This window comes from Lynx rufus, unplaced genomic scaffold (genome assembly GCF_022079265.1).
Source record: "Lynx rufus isolate CCGP_SWC_20201006 ecotype Redwood Valley unplaced genomic scaffold, mLynRuf1.p SCAF_4, whole genome shotgun sequence".
NCBI classification, from domain to species: domain Eukaryota; kingdom Metazoa; phylum Chordata; class Mammalia; order Carnivora; family Felidae; genus Lynx; species Lynx rufus.
This window is the reverse complement of record NW_025814856.1, coordinates 24,867,093-24,886,170: the sequence shown is the minus strand read 5'-3', so window position 1 is coordinate 24,886,170 and position 19,078 is coordinate 24,867,093. Positions and strand designations below refer to the sequence as shown.

The following is a 19,078-nucleotide window of genomic DNA, read 5'->3' as shown; positions in this document are numbered from 1 at the left end:
AATATTTAAAAAAAATTTTAATGTCTATTTTTGAGAGAGAGAGAGAGAGAGAGAGAGAGAGAGAGGGAGAGACAGAGTGCGAGTGGAGGAGGGACAGAGAGAGGGAGACAGAATCCAAAGCAGGCTCTAGGATTGAGCTGTCAGCACAGAGCCTGACACGGGGCTCAAACTCACAAACTGTGAGATCATGACCTGAGCCTAAGTCTGATACTTAACTGAGTGAGCCACCCAGGCACCCTGAGTTAGGTCTTATTTTTTGATTGTACTCTGATAGTCTATGTCTTTTAATTGATGTACTGAAACCATTGACATTTAAAGTGGATTATTGACATAGATGGATTAATATCTATCATATGTGTTACTGTTTTTTTATTCATTGCCATTGTTCTTTGTTTTTGTTTCTGATATTTTGAGGTAAGATTGGTATATAACATTATATAATTTTTAGATATACAATATTATAATTCAGCATCTGCATTCATTACAAAGTGATCACTTCCAAAAAGCTAGTTACCATCCATCAGCATATATTTGACCTCCTTCATCCATTTCACCACTGACAAACCCCCTTCCCTTCTGGTAACCACCAATCTGTTGTGGTTTGTGTCTATGAGTTTGTTTTTGTTTTGTTTATTTTTAGATTCCACATAGGAGTGAAATTGTACTGTTTTTGTCTTTCTCTTTCTGACTTATTTCACTTAACATAATACCCTCCAGGTCCAACCATGTCACAAATGACAATATTTTATTATTTTTTTATGTCTGAGTAGTATTCTATTGTATATATAGACCACATCTTCTTTATCCATTTATGCATCAACTGACATTTAGGTTTTTCCATATCTTGGCTATTGTGGATAATATTGCTGTGAACATTGGGGTGCATATATCATTTCAAATGAGAGTTTTCATAATCTTTGGATTAAATACCACAAGTGAAATAGCTGGATTGTATTGTAATTCTATTCTTAATGTTTTGAGGAATCTCTATACTATTTTCCATAATGCTCAGACCAATTTATATTCCACCAACAGGGTACAAGAATTCCCTTTTCCCCACATTCTCTTAACACTTATTTCTTGTCTTTTTTTTTTTTTATCATAATGAATCTAACTAGTGTGAGGTAATACCTTACTGTGGTTTTGATTTACATTCCCCTAATAATCAGTGATGTTGAATATCTTTTCACGTGCCTGTTGGCCATCTGTATTTCTTCTTTGGAAAAATGTCCATTCAGATCCTAGGCCCATTTTAAAATCAAGTTGTTTGGTTTTTGTGGTTAAGTTGTATGCAATTTTCATATATTTTGGATATGAACTCCTTGTCAGATATGTTATTTGCAAATATCTTCTCCCATTCAGTAGGTTGTTTTTACATTTTTTTTTAAATTTTAACGTTTATTTATTTTTGAGACAGAGAGAGACAGAGCATGAACAGGAGAGGGGCAGAGAGAGAGGGAGACACAGAATCCGAAACAGGCTCCAGGCTCTGAGCGGTCAGCACAGAGCCCGACACGGGGCTCGAACTCACGGACCGTGAGATCATGACCTGAGCCGAAGTCGGATGCCCAACCGACCGACCCACCCAGGCGCCCCTTGTTGTTTTTACATTTTGATGATGGTTTCTTTCACTGTGTATAAACTGTGTTGTTTGATACAGTCCCATTTATTTTTGCTTTTGTTTCCCTTACGCTTTGGAGTCTTATCCACAAAAATATAGCTCAGACTGATTCAAGAAGTTTACCACCTATGTTTTCTTCCAGTAGTTCTATGGTTTCAGGTATTATGTACAAATCTTTAATCCATTTTGAGTTAATTTTTGTGTATAGTGTAAGATAGTGATCTAGTTTCTTTTCTTTTCTTTTTTTTTTTTTTGGATGTTGCTGTCCAGTTTTCCCAGCACCATTTGTTGAAGAGACTGTCCTTTCTCCATTGTGCGTTCGTCCCCCTTTGTCATAAATTGTGTGTGTGTGTGTGTGTGTGTGTGTGTGTGTGTGTGTATTTCTGGGCTCTGTATATGTATTTCTGGGCTCTCAATTCTGTTGTATTGATCTGTGTGTCTGTCTTTATGCCAGTACCATACTATTTTGATTACTAAAGCTTTGTAATCTAGTTTGAAGTCAAGGAGCATAATACCTTCAGCTTTGTTGTTCTTTCTCAAGATCCCGGCTATTCAGGATCTTTTGTGATTCCATAAAAATTTTTGAATTAGTACTTACAGTTCTGTGAAAAATGTCATTGGCATTTTGAAAGGGATTGCATTCAGTCTGTTGATTGCCTTGGGTAGTATGGACATGTTAACAATATTGATTCCTCCAACCCATGAGCACAGAATATCTTTCCATTTATTTGGGTCTTCAGTTTCCTGCATCAGTGTCTTACAGTTTTCAGTGTACAGATCTTTCACCTCCTTGATGAAATTTCTTCCTAGATATTTTATTCTTTTGATGTAATTGTAAATGGGATTGTTTTCTTCAGTTCTCTTTCTGATAGTTCTTCATTAGTGTATTGACATGCTACTGATTTCTGTAGATTGATACTGTATCCTGAAATTCTACTGTATTTATTAGGTCTAATGGTCTTTCTCAGTTCCAACAAAGTCTTTAGAATTTTCTGTATAAAGTATCTGCAAATAGTGACAATTTTGCTTCTTCCTTTCTATTTTGGATGCCTTTTATTTCTTTTTCTTACCTAATTTCTGTGGCTAGAACTTCCAGTATTATGTTGAATAAATGTGTGAAGAGTGGACATCTTTGTCTTGTTCATGATCTTAGAGGAAAAGCTTTTGGCTTTTCACCATTTGAGTATGTTAGCTGTGAGTTTATCATATATGACCTTTATTGTATTGAGGTGTGTTCCTTCTGTACCCGTTTTATTGAGTTTTTATCATAAATGGATGTTAAATTTTGTTAAATGCTTTTTCTGCATCTATTGAGATGATCATGTGATTTTTATCCTTAATTTTGTTAATGTGGCATATCATCTTGATCAATTTGTGGATGTTGAATCATCCTTGGATCTCTGGAATAAATCCCACTTGATCATGGTGTATGATTCTTTTAATGTATTGTTGAATTTGGTTTGCTATATTTTGTTGAGTATTTTTGCATCTATGTTCATTAAGGATATTGGCCTATAATTTTTTTTTTTTTGTGGTGTACTTGTCTGGTTTTGGTATCAGGGTAATGCTGCCCTCATAAAATCAGTTTGGAAGTGTTTTCTTCTCTTCAGTGTTTTGAAGGAGGAGTTTGAGAAGGGATAGGTATTAAGTCTTCTTCGAATGTTTGGTAAAATTTACCAATGAAGCTGTCTGGTCCTGGACTTTTGTTTTTTGGGAGTCTTTTAAATGTTTATTTAAAGTAATTTTTGAAACATTTATTCATTTTTGAGAGACAGAGACAGCATGGTGTGGGGAGGGGCAGAGAAAGAGGGAGACACAGAATCTGAAGCAGGCTCCAGGCTCTCAGCTGTCAGCACAGATCCCGACACAGGGCTCAAACCAACAAACCACGAGATCATGACCTGAGCTGAAGTCAGATGCTTAACCAACTGAGCCACCCAGGCACCCCTTAATGTTTATTTATTTTTTTTGAGAGAGAACAAGAGTGAGCAAATAGGAGAGGGACAGAGAGAGAAGGAGAGACACAGAATCCCAAGCAAGCTCCATGCTGTCAGCACAGAGCCAGATGGGGGGCTAGGTCTCACAAACCATGAGGTCATGACCAGAGCAGATATCAAGAGTTGGACACTCAACCAACTGAGCCACCCAGGTGCCCCTGTTGGGAGTTGATTTTGTTATTGTTTCAATCTCCTTGCTAGTAATCAGTCTATACAGATTTTCTATTTCTTCATGATTCAATCTTGGAAGGCTATATATTTTGGGGAATTTTTCCATTTCTTCTAGGTTGTCCAGTTCATTTGCATATAATTATTTGTAGTATAATTATAACTTTAGTTGTAACTTCGCTTATTTGAGCCCTCTTTCTTCTTTTCTTGGTTAGTCTAGCTAAAGGTTTGTCAATTTTATTTATCTTTTCAAAGAACCACCTCTTAGTTTCACTGATCTTTTTAATTTGTTTATTTATGTTTTAGTCTCAATTTGATTTATTTCCACTTTGATCTTTGTCATTTTCTTTCTTCTACTAACTTTGGCCTTCATTTATTCTCTTTTTTCTAACTCCTTCAGGTGTAAAGTTAGATTGTTTGAGGTTTTTCTTATTTCTTGAGGTAGGTTTATATTGCTGTGATCTTCCCTCTTAGAACCACTTTTGCTGCACCCCATTGATTTTGGTATGTCATATTTCTGTTTTCATTTGTCTCTATGTATTTTTTTTTATTTCTTTGATTTCTTTGATGAATCATTAGTTGTTTAGTAGCATGTTGTTTATCTCCACATTTTTGTTGTTTTTCCAGGGTTTTTTTTTTTTTTGTAATCAACTTCTAGTTTTATACTGTGATGGTCAGAGAATGCTTAATATGTCTACTAAATCCATTTGGTCTAATGTGTCATTAAAGCCAATGTTTCCATATTGATTTTATGCCTGGTTGATCTATTCTTGATGTAAGTGAGGGTGTTAAGGTGCCCTACTATTACTGTCATGCTGTCAGTTTCTCCCTTTAGATCTATTAATTTTTGCTTTATATATTTTGGTACTCTTGATATATTCATAAGTGTTGTATCTTTTTGTTGAATTCACCCCTTTATCATTATATAATTCCCATATTGGTCTTTTATAATTATGTAATTCCCATCTTGGTCTTTGTTTTAAAGTCTGTTTTGTCTTGTATGAGTATAGCTACACTAGCTTTCTTTTCATTTCTATTTGCATGAACTATCTTTTCCTATCCCTTCACTTTCAGTCTATGTGTATCCTTACTTCTAAATTGAATCTCTTGTAGGCAGCCTAGAGGTGGGTCTTTTTTTTTTTTTAATCCACTCAACCATTTTATGTCTTTTGATTGGAGAGTTTATTTACATTTAAAGTTTTTAATGGTAAGTATGTACTTATTGCTATTTTGCAATTGTTTTCTGCCTGTTTTCCTAGATTTTCTCTGTTCCTTTTTTTCTTTTCTTTCTTCCCTTGTGGTATGATGGCTTTCTTTAGTGTTATATTTAGATTCCTTTCTTTTTTTTTTTTGTGGTATTTACCAGGAAATTTTTTCTTTGTGGTTACTGTGAGGTTCAAATATAGCATCCTGTGTTTATAATAGTCTGTTTTGGGGACTCCTGGGTGGCTCAGTCAGTTAAGCATCCAACTTGATTTCAGCTCAGTTCATGATCTCACTACTGTGAGATCAAGCCCCACATAGGGCTCCACAATGGGCATGGAACCTACTTGGGATTCTCTCTCTCTCTTTCCCTCTGCTCCTCCCCACATGCCCTCTCTCTCTCTCTCTCTCTCTTTCTCTAATAATAAAAAGAAAGAAAGAAAGAAAATTATTATAATAGTCTGTTTTAAATTTATTTATTTATTTTGAAGGGGGTAAGTAGGGGCAGAGAGAGAGAGAGAGAGAGAGAGAGAGAGAGAGAATCCCAAGCGGCTCTGCACTGTCAGCATGGAGTTCAACGTGGGGCTTGCTCCCATGAACCACGAGATAATGACCTGAGCTGAAATCAAGAGTCAGAAGCTCAACCAATTGAGTTACCCAGACGTACCCCCATTTTATATTTTTGATGTCACATTTTGCATCCCTTAACTAACTATTGTAGTTTTAATTTTACTACTTTTGTGTTTTAACCTTCATACTTGCTTTAAAAGTGATTGAATTCACTACCTTTACTATTTATTTACCTTTTCCGTGAGATTTTTACTTTCAGTTTTTGTTGTTGTTATTAATTAGTGCCATTTCTTTTCAGCTCAGAGAAGTCCCTTTAATATTTCTTGTAAGGCCAGTTTAGTGGTGATAAACTTTAGTTTTCATTTATCTGGAGAACATCTCTTTTTTTCAGCCCTATTACGTATAATTGACATACTATGCAATTTGCCCATCATAATACAGTTAGATGATTTTTAGTATTTTTATACAATTATGCAGCCATCACCAAATTCCAGTTTTAGAACAATTCTATTACCTCAAAGTTTCCTTTTCCCTATTTAGTCAATTACTATTCCTACTCCCAGCCCCAGGTAACCACTGATCTGCTTTCTGTCTCCACAATTATTCCTTTTCTAGAAATTTTATGAATGAGACATTTTAAGGCCTAGAATGTGGTCTGTCTCTGCAAGTATTCCATATGCCATTGAAAAGAATGTGTATTTTGCTGCTCTTGAATGGAATATTCTATAAATGCCAAGTAGGTCAAGCTAGTCTATATACTGTATCCTTATTGATTTTCTGTCTGCCTGTTCAATCAATTTTTGAGAGAGGATTGGAATCTCTTAGCTATGGAGATTGCTTCTGATAGTTGTATCAATATTTCTTTGTGTATTGATGCTCTGTTATTAGATGTGTAAGTGTCTAGGACTGTTACGACCTCTTAATGAATTGACTTGACTTTTTTTTTTTAATCCCTGGGTTATCCTTTGTTTGAAATCTGTTTTGTATGATATTATTATTGTCCCCAGCTTTCTTTTGAATAGTGTTAGCATGGTATATATTTTTCCATACTTTTCCTTTTAACCTACTTGTGTCTTCATATTTAAGCTGTATTTCTGTTGACAACATGTAGTTAGGTCTTATTTGTTTTGTCCAATCTGATAATCACTACCTTTAATGAAATTGTTTAGACCATTTATATTCAATGACATAATAGAGTTATGTTGAAATCTACCATCTTACAACTTGGTTTCTGTTTCGCACATCTGTTCATTTCCTCATTTGTTTCATTTCCTCATTTTCTTTTTCTTTGAATTAAGTACTTATTATGATTCCATTTTATCTCCTTTGTTAACTTACTAACTATAATTTTTTGTTTTATTATTGTAGTGATATCTTTGGGATTATAGTATACCTTTTAACACATCACAGTCTATCTTCAGGTAAACTTTATATATATACATATATTTACACACATACATATACACACACATACATATACATATATATACATATAGTATAAGAACTTATAACTATTTACTTCCAACTCTCTCCTCCTAGCCTTTGTTTTATTATTGTCATATATTTCACTTGTACATATTATAAATCCCATAGCATGTTGTTATTTTGCTCTAAGTAGTCAATAATCTTTTAAAGACACTTAAATAATAAGAAAAAAGTCTTTTATGTTTACCTACATAGCTACTATTTCTGGCAGTCTTTATTCTTTTGTGTTGATCTAAATTTCCATCTACTTGAAACTTCTCTAACATTTCTAATGCTGTATGTCTTACTGGCAATGAATCCTTTCGGTTTCTCTACATCTGGAAAGAAATCAGTGAATTTTTCTTTTATTTTTATTTATTTATTTTGAGAGAGAGAGTGAGTGTGCAGCGGAGGGGCAGAGGGGGAGGGAAAGAGAGAATCTCAAGCACGTGGGGCTCTATCTCATAAACCAAGAGATCATGACTTGAACTGAAATCAAGAGTTGGACATTTAACCAACAGACCACCCAGGTGCCCCTGAATTTTTCTTTTAGATTTTGTACTTTTTATCTCTAGAAGTTGCATTTTGTTATTTTTTCTATGGCCTGTTTCTCTCTTCATTACGTTCGTTTTGCTTTAACTCCTTCAGCATATTTATAATAGCTCTTGTAACATTCTTGTCTTCTTGTTGTATTATCTCTATCATTCTATGTATCTATTGACTGATCTTTTCTCCTGGTTATGGATGTTGTGAATTTTACATTGATAAATACTAAGGGCTTTTAATTCCTTTAAAAAGCATTAGACTTTACTTTTGCAAGTAGTTAAATTACTGCATTAGTTTGATGTTTCCAAGGCTTGTTTTTAAGCTTTCTTACAGTAGCTCTAGAATAGACTTAATTCTAAAACTAGGTTAGCTTTGCTACTAAGGCGTGATCCCTCTGATGTTGCCTCTGAATTCCTCTGGTGTTTAACAAAGATTTATCTCTAGTTGGTAAGAATTCACTTCTCCAAGTTCTGTGTAAGCTCAGGAGCTATTCAGGCTACAGCTTCCCAGATATCCTCTGCCTGGTCTCCTGGAGTTTTACCCTATTCACATATGACTTAGTGTTTAGCAATTGAATCAAGAGGATACCCATGCAGATTTCTGAAGCCCTTTTCCATGTATCTCCATCCTCTCTGGGACTCAGCCCACAAATTCTACCACCTGAGCCTTCCTTAACTCTGGTCTCTGTTCATTCAACTCAACAATACTATCAGGTTCTGATTTTGATCACCTCTCTGTTTTATAGTCTGGAAAGTGCCTCCAGGCAAATATCTGGGGCAATCATAGCGATTGATTTGGACAATCATATTTGTCTCCCTTTTTTCAGGGACCGCAGTGTTGCACTGGCTACTGTATAACTTCCAGAAACAGTCGTTTCATTCACTTTTTCCAGTTTTCTAGTTGTTTATGGCAGTAGGGTAAATCAGTTCTGATTATTTCATTGAGGCTATAGAAGCAGAAATTGATTTCATTCCATTTTAAAATCAGCAATTTACAGCAGTCTTTATTTTGGGAATACAGGGCAAAGAAAGAGATTGAGTACCAGGAACTGATGTTTCTTTTAACTGGAGGAGTAAGTCTTAAGAGTACTGAGAAAAATCCTGACCCAACTTGGCTATCAGATAAAAGCTGGGAGGAAATTTGTCGGGCAAGTGAATTTCCTGCCTTCAAAGAACTCAGGTATTTGTTTAAACTTGATGATTTAGAATTGAGTAAGGATGGGTACATTTGTAATCTCCTTGTTTAACAATATCTTTTTAAATTATCTGCCAGTGAAATAATAATTAGCTTTTTTTCCATTAGGGAACATTTTTGCAAACATATAACTGAATGGCGGGAAATCTATGACAGTAAAGAGCCACATAATGCTAAATTTCCAGCACCAATGGATGAAAGACTGAATGAACTACAGAAGATAATAATTCTTCGGTGCCTAAGACCTGATAAGGTAAAAGACAAATGTGTTCTATTTCGAACCCAGCTAATTTGCCATTTAAGAATAAGTCTGGGGAATAAAAGGCACAATATAAGGGAATATAGTCAATGACTTTGTAAAAGCAGTGTAATGGGACAGATGGTAGCTACACTTGTGGTGAATTTAGCATAATGTATAAACTTATCAAATCTAAGTTTCACACCTGAAACAAAGGTAACATTGTATGTCAACTATGCTCAAATTTTAAAAACAGAAGTTGTTCTAGGTTTAAAGTAATTGTTATTTGGTTCTTTAGCCCTCGTTCTAGATGCTCAGAGGGGTTCATTGAGCTCCTTGGATATATGGGTTTATAGTTTTTCTCAACTTGGGAAAAATTTTGGCCATTATTTCTTCAAATATTTTTTGCCACCCCAATCTTATGTTTCCAATTAGATATGTATTAGACTGCTTGGTATTATACTATAGGTGACTGCTCTGTTAATTATTTCTATTTATTTGTTTGTTTGTTTGTTTGTTTGTTTATAAAGTTCATTTATTTTGGGGTGCCTGGGTGGCTCAGTCAGTTGGGTGTCTGACTTTGGCCTAGGTCATGATATCGCTGGTCCTGAGTTCTAGCCCCACATCGGGCTCTGTGCTGACAGCTCAGAGCCTGGAGCCTGTTTCAGATTCTATGTCTCTCAAAAATGAATAAACATTAAAGAATTAAAAAAAAATTGTTAGCACAAGTGTAGAATAGCCTTTTCTCGACAGATAGTTTAGCTCAACAGATAATTTAACTCCACTACTAAATTGTGACCCTTCTGGGGACTTTACTGAATATCCCAGTGATCACCAAGAGCTCTCCACTATGGCGGCTGGGAATCTGAATGATTCCCGGCCTTGCATGAACTCTGGTAGCTCTGTAGATCCCCAGTTCATAGCTTCCCAGCCACTCTTTGCTTGGCCTATGCTTCCACACCACAGCATTCAGCAGAGATACAAGGGTACTGTTAGGCAGATTCTGGGTAGTTCCCTTCTGCTCTGAACTCTGTAACTTCCAGTAGCCTCCCTCCTTAAACCAGAGTTTAAGAGTTTCCTGTCTTCCCAACTCTGCAACACTGTGTTGCTCTGCTTTTTAATGGCTTTTCCTGTTCCACAGGCTGAAATGTACCTCCCAGAAGAAAGCCTAAGCAAACTCACCTTGTATGTTTCCTCTTTGGCAGAGATCAAAGTCCTCTACCACCTGTTGTCTGAATTGCTCAGTGTCTGAAAATGGTTGTTTTTGTTTTTGTTTTTGTTTTAATTTTGCCCATTTTTGTTGTTTATGTGGGAGGGTAAATCTGGTCCCTGTTAGCAGAAAGGACCATATTGGCTGGAAGTAAAAGGTGTTAGAAAATCTTACACATGTCATAATTTTATTAGTTTAAATATGCACAAAAATCTTTTTTTCTTCTAACAAGTTTTTATTTAAATTCCAGTTAGTTAATATACAGTATAATATTAGTTTTCAGGTGTAGGATTTAGTGATTCATCACTTACATACAATAGTCAGTGCTCATCACAAGAAGTGCCCCCTTTAATATTCATTACCCATTTAGCCCACTCCCCTGTTCACCACCCCCTCCGGCAACTCTCCATTCTCTATAATTAAGAGTCTATTTTATGGTTTGCCCCTCTGTCCCCCCCTATTTTCATCTGTTTTGTTTCTTAAATTCTACATATGAGTGAAATCATATGGGTTTTGTCTTTCTCTGTCTGACTTATTTTGCTTAGCATAATACTCTCTAGCTCCACCCATGTCATTGCAAATGGCAAGATTTCATTCATTTTAATGGTTGAGTAATATTCCAGTGTGTGTGTGTGTGTGTGTGTGTGTGTGTGTGTGTGTATGTATGTGTATACCCAAACTTCTTTATCCATCCATCAGTCAATGGACATTTGGGCTCTTTCCAAAATTTGGCTATTGTTGATAGTACTGCTGTTAAACATGGAGGTGGGGTGCATGTATCTCTTTGAATTACTACTTTTGTATCCTTTACTGAGTAGTGCAATTGCTGGATGGTAGGTAGTCCTGTTTTTAACTTTTTGAGGAACCTCCATACTGTTTTACAAAACTCAACACCCAGAAAACAAATAATCCAGGTAAAAAATGGGCAGAAGAGATGAACAGACCTTTTTCCAAAGAAGACATACAGATGGCTAATGGACACAAAAATCTTTCTATTGGTGAATTAAACAGGCTAGTTCCGATTTTCACACATTCAAGAAAGGCGATTATGGTGTTACAAAAGAAAAACTTTTATTTTTTTTAAGTTTATTTATTTTGAGAGAGAGAGAAAGCATGAGTGGCGGAGGAGCAGGGAGAGAGAGAGAGAGAAAGAGAGAGATTCCCAAGCAGGCTCTGCACTGTCAGCACAGAGCCTGACGTGGGGCTTGAACCCATGAACCATGAGATCATGACCTGAGCCAAAGTCAGATGGTTAACCAAATGAGCCACCCAGGTACCGCTCAAAAGAAAAACTTTTAAGCAGAAAACCAAAAACTATGTTTATACATGTAGTTTGAACTTTGAGAAAGTCACCTCACCCTTCTGAGCTCCATGTATAAAATGAGATATTGAAAGAATTGCACTGATCCCTTCTTTCTTTTCTTTCCTTTTTTCCTTTTCTTTTCTTTTTTTTTTTTTTTTTACATTTATGTTTTTAGTAGAGCTTCAGAAGGAGCATTATCTAATGCTTCACTTAGGCTCTGAGTAGATTCAAACAGAAGTTTACATAATTACTTGACTCCTGAGTATTTCTTCTTATTTTAACTTCAAAGACCTTTGTACATTGTTAAAACTTACCTCATTATTTCCTACCCAATAGTTGTATGTATATATACGTTCCTTTCATTGGACAATAGTCTCTTTAAGGCCAAAACAATGATATATTCATTATTTTATCGCCTATAGCTTCCCTTGTTCACTAGAAACTTAGGAATGATTAGCTCTGCATCTGGGAAACTCTTGCCTAATTTGCACTCCACAGAATGGCTCCCTGATGGCCAATGGAGATATTGTTTCAATGCCAAGTATGGGGTAATTGCCTAGTCTGCCATGCTTGGGAACCTGTGCTTAAACATTACAGCACTTACCACGCTGGAATATACAATAATTATATTGTAATAAATATATTGTTTGTTTGTCAGTGTCTCCCACTATATTCTGAGCTTCTGGAAGTCAGGACCCATGTCTTATTTTGCTCAATATCTCCAGGACTTAAAACAGTGCCTAGAAGATAATAGGATATCTCAGTAAATGTCACTGAATTGAGTTGAACTGAATCAAATTAAACTAAGTTCAGTTAAAGCCTCTGTTTGTCAGGATTCTCCAGAGAAACAGAACCAATAGGATAGGTGAGACAGAAACAGAGATTGACAGGAATTGGCTCACATGATTGTGGAGGCTGGTAAATCCAGAATCTGCAGGCTGGAGACCTGGAAGAATCAATATTGCAGCTCGAGTCCAAAGGCAGTGTGCTGGCACAATTTCCTCTTCCTCAGTGGAAGACAGTCTTTTTTTTCTTTAGCCTTTCAACTGATTGAGTGAGGCCCACTCACGTTACGGAGAGTAATTCACTTAACTCAAAGTCCACGGATTTAAAAATTAATCTCAGGGGGCCTGGGTGGCTCAGTCAGTTAAGCCTCTGACTCTTGATTTTGGCTCAGGCCACAATCTCATGGTTTATGAGTTCAACTTCTGTGCTGGGATCCACACTGTTGGTGTGGAGTCTGCTTGAGATTCTCTCTCTCTCTGCTCCTCCCATACGCTGTCTCTCTCTTTCTCTCTCTCTCAAAATAAATAAATAAACTTAAAAAATTAATCTCATTTTAAAAATATCTTCATGGCAACAGCCAGACTAGTTTTTGACCAAATATCTGGGTACTATGCCCTAAGAAAGCTGACACCTAAAATTAACTACCACAAAGCTTATCTCCAGGTCTGTTCAAGTTTCCATAATTTCTTCCCTAGAGTATCTTACATAAAGGATCAAAATCTTATAGAAAAGTCATAACTTTTTTTTTATATTAAATTACTGGAACAAGGTACTTTTTCTACAGAAAATTATCATGCTTCATTGCAGCTACATCATCTCAGGGAACATTGGCCCTGGTCTGTGTATAGATTAATGAGGGGCAAGGTCTCTGTGTACTCAGTATCTCCCTTCCCTTAAGATGTACAACTGAAGATCTGTGCTAGATAGAAATTATACATAGTGTTAATAGTAAAAGGATAAAAAAGATTTCCTCATTGCCCAGGTGAAGTTATTAAAGAAAGGAAGAAAAATCTATTACATCATTACAAGGTCCTTTTTGAAAACCCTTCAGTGGCCTTTCAATACCTATAGAATAATGACAGAAGTACAGCTTGATAGTCTTGTTACCTTGGCTAATAATACCTCTTTTCTGCCATTCCATTCTTATCTTTTTGAAACTTCCACTGTTTTGGGGCGCCTGGGTGGCGCAGTCGGTTGAGCGTCCGACTTCAGCCAGGTCACGATCTCGCGGTCCGTGAGTTCGAGCCCCGCGTCAGGCTCTGGGCTGATGGCTCAGAGCCTGGAGCCTGTTTCCGATTCTGTGTCTCCCTCTCTCTCTGCCCCTCCCCCATTCATGCTCTGTCTCTCTCTGTCCCAAAAATAAATAAATGTTGAAAAAAAAAATTTAAAAAAAGAAACTTCCACTGTTTCTAGGGCGCCTGGGTGGCTCAGTTGGTTAAGCATCCGACTATTGATTTCCACTCAGGTTGTGATCTTACAGTTGGTGAGATGGAGCCCCGTGTTGGGTTCTGTGCTGACAGCATGGAGCCTGCTTGGGATTCTCTCTCTCCCTTTCTCTTTGCCTCTTCCCTGTACACACATGCTCTTTCTCTTAAGATAAATAAACATTTGAAGAAAAAAAGAGAAACTTCCACTGTTTTAACCCACAGAATTGCTCACAACGTCTCAAAATTTCTCATATAGAAGATCCATCCTTTTTCCCCATGTATGCCAGGACTGCAGAAGTCTGTGATGATCTCTCCTCCCTCCACCAAATTCCTACAGTGTTACTTTAGAAAGTTATTTGGCATTTAGAAGATGATATCTAATACCTCTCTACTTATTTTCTGCTGCTACTGTTGATGAATATCACTCTTTTATTTTAAATTAATTCTTGTGGCTCAAAACTGAAACAGTGTTTGAATCACAAGAATACGTGAATACAGTGAAAGATAGACCTCCAATCTGCACCTCCCAGTCAGTGGGCATCCTTTCTCTCAGGCAGTTAATGTTATCTGCTTCTTGTTCCCCTTTATGCACATATAAATATGCATACACACAAATTCTTTGTCCATTTATTTTTAACACAAATAGTCATATCCACTGTTTTTGCGTGTTGCTTTTTCCTCTCTCAGTTTATAAAGAGCTTTCTCATTCTTTTTTACAATTACATGCTATTTCATTGTAAGTGTACACCATAAATTCTTTAACCAGTTCCTATTGATGGACCTTTACAATTATAAAAATGCTGCAATAAATAACCTTATTCAAAAGTCATTTCTCCCATGTGCAACTCTCTCTCAGAATAAAGTCCTGGGAATAAAATTGCTGAGTCCATGGATTTGCCCACTTGTAATTTTATAGACATTCCCAAATTGCCCGTCATGAAAGTTAGGCCAGATTACTCTTCCACAGCAGTGTATGAGAATACCAGTTTAACCCATAATTTTTCCCGCACACAATGCTGGCAAACTTTTGTATCTTTGCTAATCTGTTCGAGGGGGTTGAGGAATCTGGGGACCGATCGGGGAAAAGACATGGACGTAAGGTGGCAGTAGCATACAAGAGCTATGCTGGACGATGCTGGAACAGGTTTGCATGCTGAGAGGTGGAAGCCCCTCATAGCAGGAGTCTCTCTAGATGCTGGGATTTGGGGGGTGGGGGTCCCACAACTCCAAAGAGGAAGACGGCAAAGAAACTCCCTTGGGGGAAGGGAGAAGAGGCTTGTGTGGGGTCTTGGTAGCATTTATCAACAGCACTATGGTTTGGAGTCCCTGGATCAGAGCTCTGAAGGGCTACAGTGGCTGGGGGTCTTTATATCCTAGGATTTACCATAGCTAGGAGATGTTGGGTGCAAATAGGCAGGCTGTAAATGGCTAAAAATCTGCTTATTTGGGCTATGTTTACAATAATTGAATATCTAAAAATTTTAGTTTGGTGTCAGTGGGCTTTTGAACTAATAGGTTTCAGCCTGCTATGAAGAAGGAAACAATCTAAGGGTCAATACACAGAGACTATCTTTGTCCCTTAACATAACCATCTGAAAGGCAAAAAATGGCATTTAAGTATAGTTATAATTTGTATTTTTTTATTATGAGTGTTAGGGTATAGACTAGGCCACTGTAACAAAGAGACCTAAAATACAGTAGCTTAAATAAAATAGAAGTTAATCTTTCTGTCTCTCTTAAGTAAGCCCAGAGCAAATGCCTGAGGACTGGCAGGGCAGGTCTGTTTTTGAGATCATCCAGACATTCAAGTTCTTTCTTTCATGCTAGTAAAGTCCCCTAGAATATGGTCCTCATCAGCGAGATTGAAGCTGGCTCATAAATACCACATCTGTTGAAAAGCAAAAGAGAGCATTTTTTTTTAATGCTTATTTATTTTGAGAGAGCACAAGAGCAGGGGAGGGGCAGGGAGTGAGTGGGAGAGGTTATCTTAAGCAGACACCACAGCCAGCACAGAGCCCAACATGGGGCTCGAACTTGCAAAACTGAGATCATGACCTGAGCTGAAATCAAGAGTCAGCTGCTTAACCGACTGAGCCACCTAGGCGTCCCCAAAAGAGGGGGGTCTTTTTATAAAACTGCTTTTTATAAAAAAAAAAATGTTCTGGAAGCTCCATATATAACTTCTACTTGTATCCCTCTGGCCAAAACTTAGTCACACAGCCACATCTAGGTACAAGAAAAGTTGGGAAAACTTGAGGTTGTATCACCAAAAGGAGAGAAATGGGAACATTTTGCAGTTTCTGCTGTACAGAATGATTTCAATTAACTGTTCATCTTCTCTGCCCATTTTTCTTTTGGATTGTTAGTCTTGTCCTATCAGTTGATAGGTATCTTTTATGTATTAGAAAAATTTGCATTTCATGATATGTTTCATGCTTTTCTTGACCATTAGACTCAAATTGTACTCTGTTGATTTCCAGTAATAATCAAAATTGTTATGTGAAATGAAAATTAACCTAAAGATCATATCTTTTGTCTCTTTAACAGATAACTCCAGCTATAACAAATTATGTAACTGATAAACTGGGGAAAAAGTTTGTGGAGCCTCCACCATTTGATTTGACAAAGAGTTATTTGGACTCAAACTGTACCATTCCTTTAATTTTTGTGCTCTCTCCAGGAGCAGATCCCATGGCCAGTAAGTCTACCTCCTGCAAACTTTTAGGAACTTATAAATGATCCATTTTGCTCAATGTCCATTTCTTACATGATCGTAGATCAGTTAGTAAATCTGGTATATGTAAGGAAAAGCAACTGGAATCTTCCAGTTATGTGCCTGCACACTGAAACATAAGGTATATTTCATGATTTTACAGTAAGCAGTGGAACTATGTTTTGTGCTCTCTTAGGCCTGCTGAAATTTGCAAATGATAAAGCAATGTCTGGAAATAAATTTCATGCTATTTCACTGGGACAAGGACAAGGACCAGTTGCAACAAAAATGATTAAAGCCGCGATAGAAGAAGGAACTTGGGTGTGCCTACAGAATTGTCACCTCGCTGTCTCCTGGATGCCCGTATTGGAAAAAATATGTGAAGATTTTACTCCTGAAGTCTGTAATCCATCCTTTAGGCTTTGGCTCACAAGTTATCCTTCTCCAAAAGTATGTTTATTTCATGTGGAGTTTAGTACGTATATTTAGTCATCTCTTACATTGTGTAAGTTTTTTTTTTTAATGTTTATTTTTTGAGAGACAGAGTGGGAGTAGGGGAGAAAGAGAGGAAGACACAGAATTTGAAGCAGGCTCCAGGCTCTGAGCTGTCAGCACAGAGTCCAACGTGGGGCTCAAACCCATGAACTGTGAGATCATGATCCAAGCCAAAGTCTGATGATTAACCAACTGAGCCATCCAGGCACCCATGTAACTTTTTTTTTTAAACACACAGTATGCTCTGTACAAGTTGCCAAGTTTATTTACTTTAGAGAGAAAGCATGTGCAAGTGGGGCACAAGTGGGGGAGGGGTAGAGAGAGAGAGAGAGAGAGAGAGAGAGAGAGAGAATCTTAAACAGGCTCCACGCCCAGTGGAGCCCAACACAGGGCTCAATCCCATGACCCTAGGATCATGACCTGAACTGAAATCAAGAGTTGGCCACTTAATTGACTGAGCCACCCAGGTACCCCTACGTTGTATATCTTTTTTTATTTTCTATTTTTTTTAATGTTTATTTATTTTTGACAGAGAGACAGAGCATGAGTGGGGGAGGGGCAGGGTAAGTGGGAAACACAGAATCTGAAGTAGGCTCCAGGCTCTGAGCTGTCAGCACAGAGCCCAACGCGGGGCTTGAACTCATAGACAGCGAGATCATGACCTGAGCTGAAGTTGGTCGCTCAACCGACTTGAGTCACCCAGGCACCCAACGTTGTGTATCTTAATCAAGCCTTAAATGCTTAACCTTAAGAGGTCTTAAAAAATATTTCTAGAGTGGGGCGCCTGGGTGGCGCAGGTGGTTAAGCATCTGACTCTTGATTACAGCTCTGGTCATGATCTCATGATTCGTGAGATGGAGCCCTGCATCAGGCTCTGTGCTGACAGCACAGAGCCTGTTTGGGACTCTGTCTCTCCCTCTGCCTGCCCCTCCCTCCCCCACCTCTTTCTCTCTCAAAATAAATAAATAAACTTAAAAATATATATTTCTGGAGTCCTCTTTCATACGCACTTTTAACCAACTAGTGTTTGAATTTTGGGGATTCAAGCTGCTTATCTTGTGTAATGCTCTGTTTATTCTGTCTTTAGTTCCCAGTAACCATCCTACAGAATGGAGTAAAAATGACTAATGAGCCTCCCACAGGTCTTCGGCTAAATCTCCTCCAATCATATCTCACTGATCCCGTTTCTGATTCTCAGTTTTTCAGTGGATGCCAGGGAAAGGAACTGGTAATGTTCAGCTTCTGGAGCTTTTCAAATGTGTTTTTAAAGTGAGAAAATATGGTAATATAAATATTTAATAATGTTAAGCTTTGGCATTTTCTGAGAAGACTGATATTGTACCTATCTTGTTCATCATTTTCTTGCCAGCAGTTTGTGCTCTGCTTCCCACAGAGTAGACATTTAAATAAATGTTTGTTGACTGAATGAACATATCTTAGTACACCAAAATCCAATAATGAGTTTAAGACCCAAGAGTAGCAATCTATTTTCATATCATTTATTCTTTCTTTCCACAAAATGTGTTAGGTGCTTTCCCAGGTACTAGATATAAAGCAGTGAGAATAAAATAAAACACCTCCCCACAAATCTGCCATCATGGAACTTAAATTCTAGTGATACTGTTTTGACATATTAATAATGCTTTTCAGTGTGCTCATGTAATTTGCACATGGTATTGGGGACTTAGGAGTCCTAGTAAATAAATATCAACCTTTTTTTTTTTTCATTAACCACTAAGAAACAGGAAAAAGTATAAACATAAGGGAACAATTTTTTTTAAGTTTATTTTGAGAGTGTGAGAGAGAAAGCATGTGCATGCACGTTAGTGGGGGAGAGGCAGAGAGAGAGGGAGAGAGAGAGAATCCCAAGTGGGGCCCAGTCCTACCAACCGTGAGATCTTGACCTGAGCCGAAATCAAGAGTTGGACGCTTAACCGACTGAGCCATCAGGCACCTCAAGGGAACGAAATTTTAACCTTAGTTACTGATATAGACTAGGTTGGAAGATGTAGTAGACACCTGTGAACAAATGGGGCATCACTGAATAGAATTAAACAGACTTAACCACCCTCAGTGAGAACAGAGGAACATTTTCTTCCCCAAGAGAAGCTCACTTCTAGGACGAAGAGGGAAAAGCTGAGCA

At 37.3% G+C, this 19,078-nt stretch overlaps 1 protein-coding gene across 1 annotated transcript in view; it reads left to right on the top strand.

The window, feature by feature from the left end:
- Positions 1-19,078, top strand: part of DNAH12 (dynein axonemal heavy chain 12) — a 222,817-nt gene that overhangs the window by 182,980 nt on the left and 20,759 nt on the right. Inside the window, exons 60-64 of the mRNA XM_047096900.1 lie at positions 8,590-8,748; positions 8,872-9,016; positions 16,275-16,425; positions 16,637-16,890; positions 18,023-18,163. Of these exons, the coding sequence (XP_046952856.1) occupies positions 8,590-8,748; positions 8,872-9,016; positions 16,275-16,425; positions 16,637-16,890; positions 18,023-18,163 (850 nt within the window). The remainder of the gene's footprint in view (positions 1-8,589; positions 8,749-8,871; positions 9,017-16,274; positions 16,426-16,636; positions 16,891-18,022; positions 18,164-19,078) is intronic.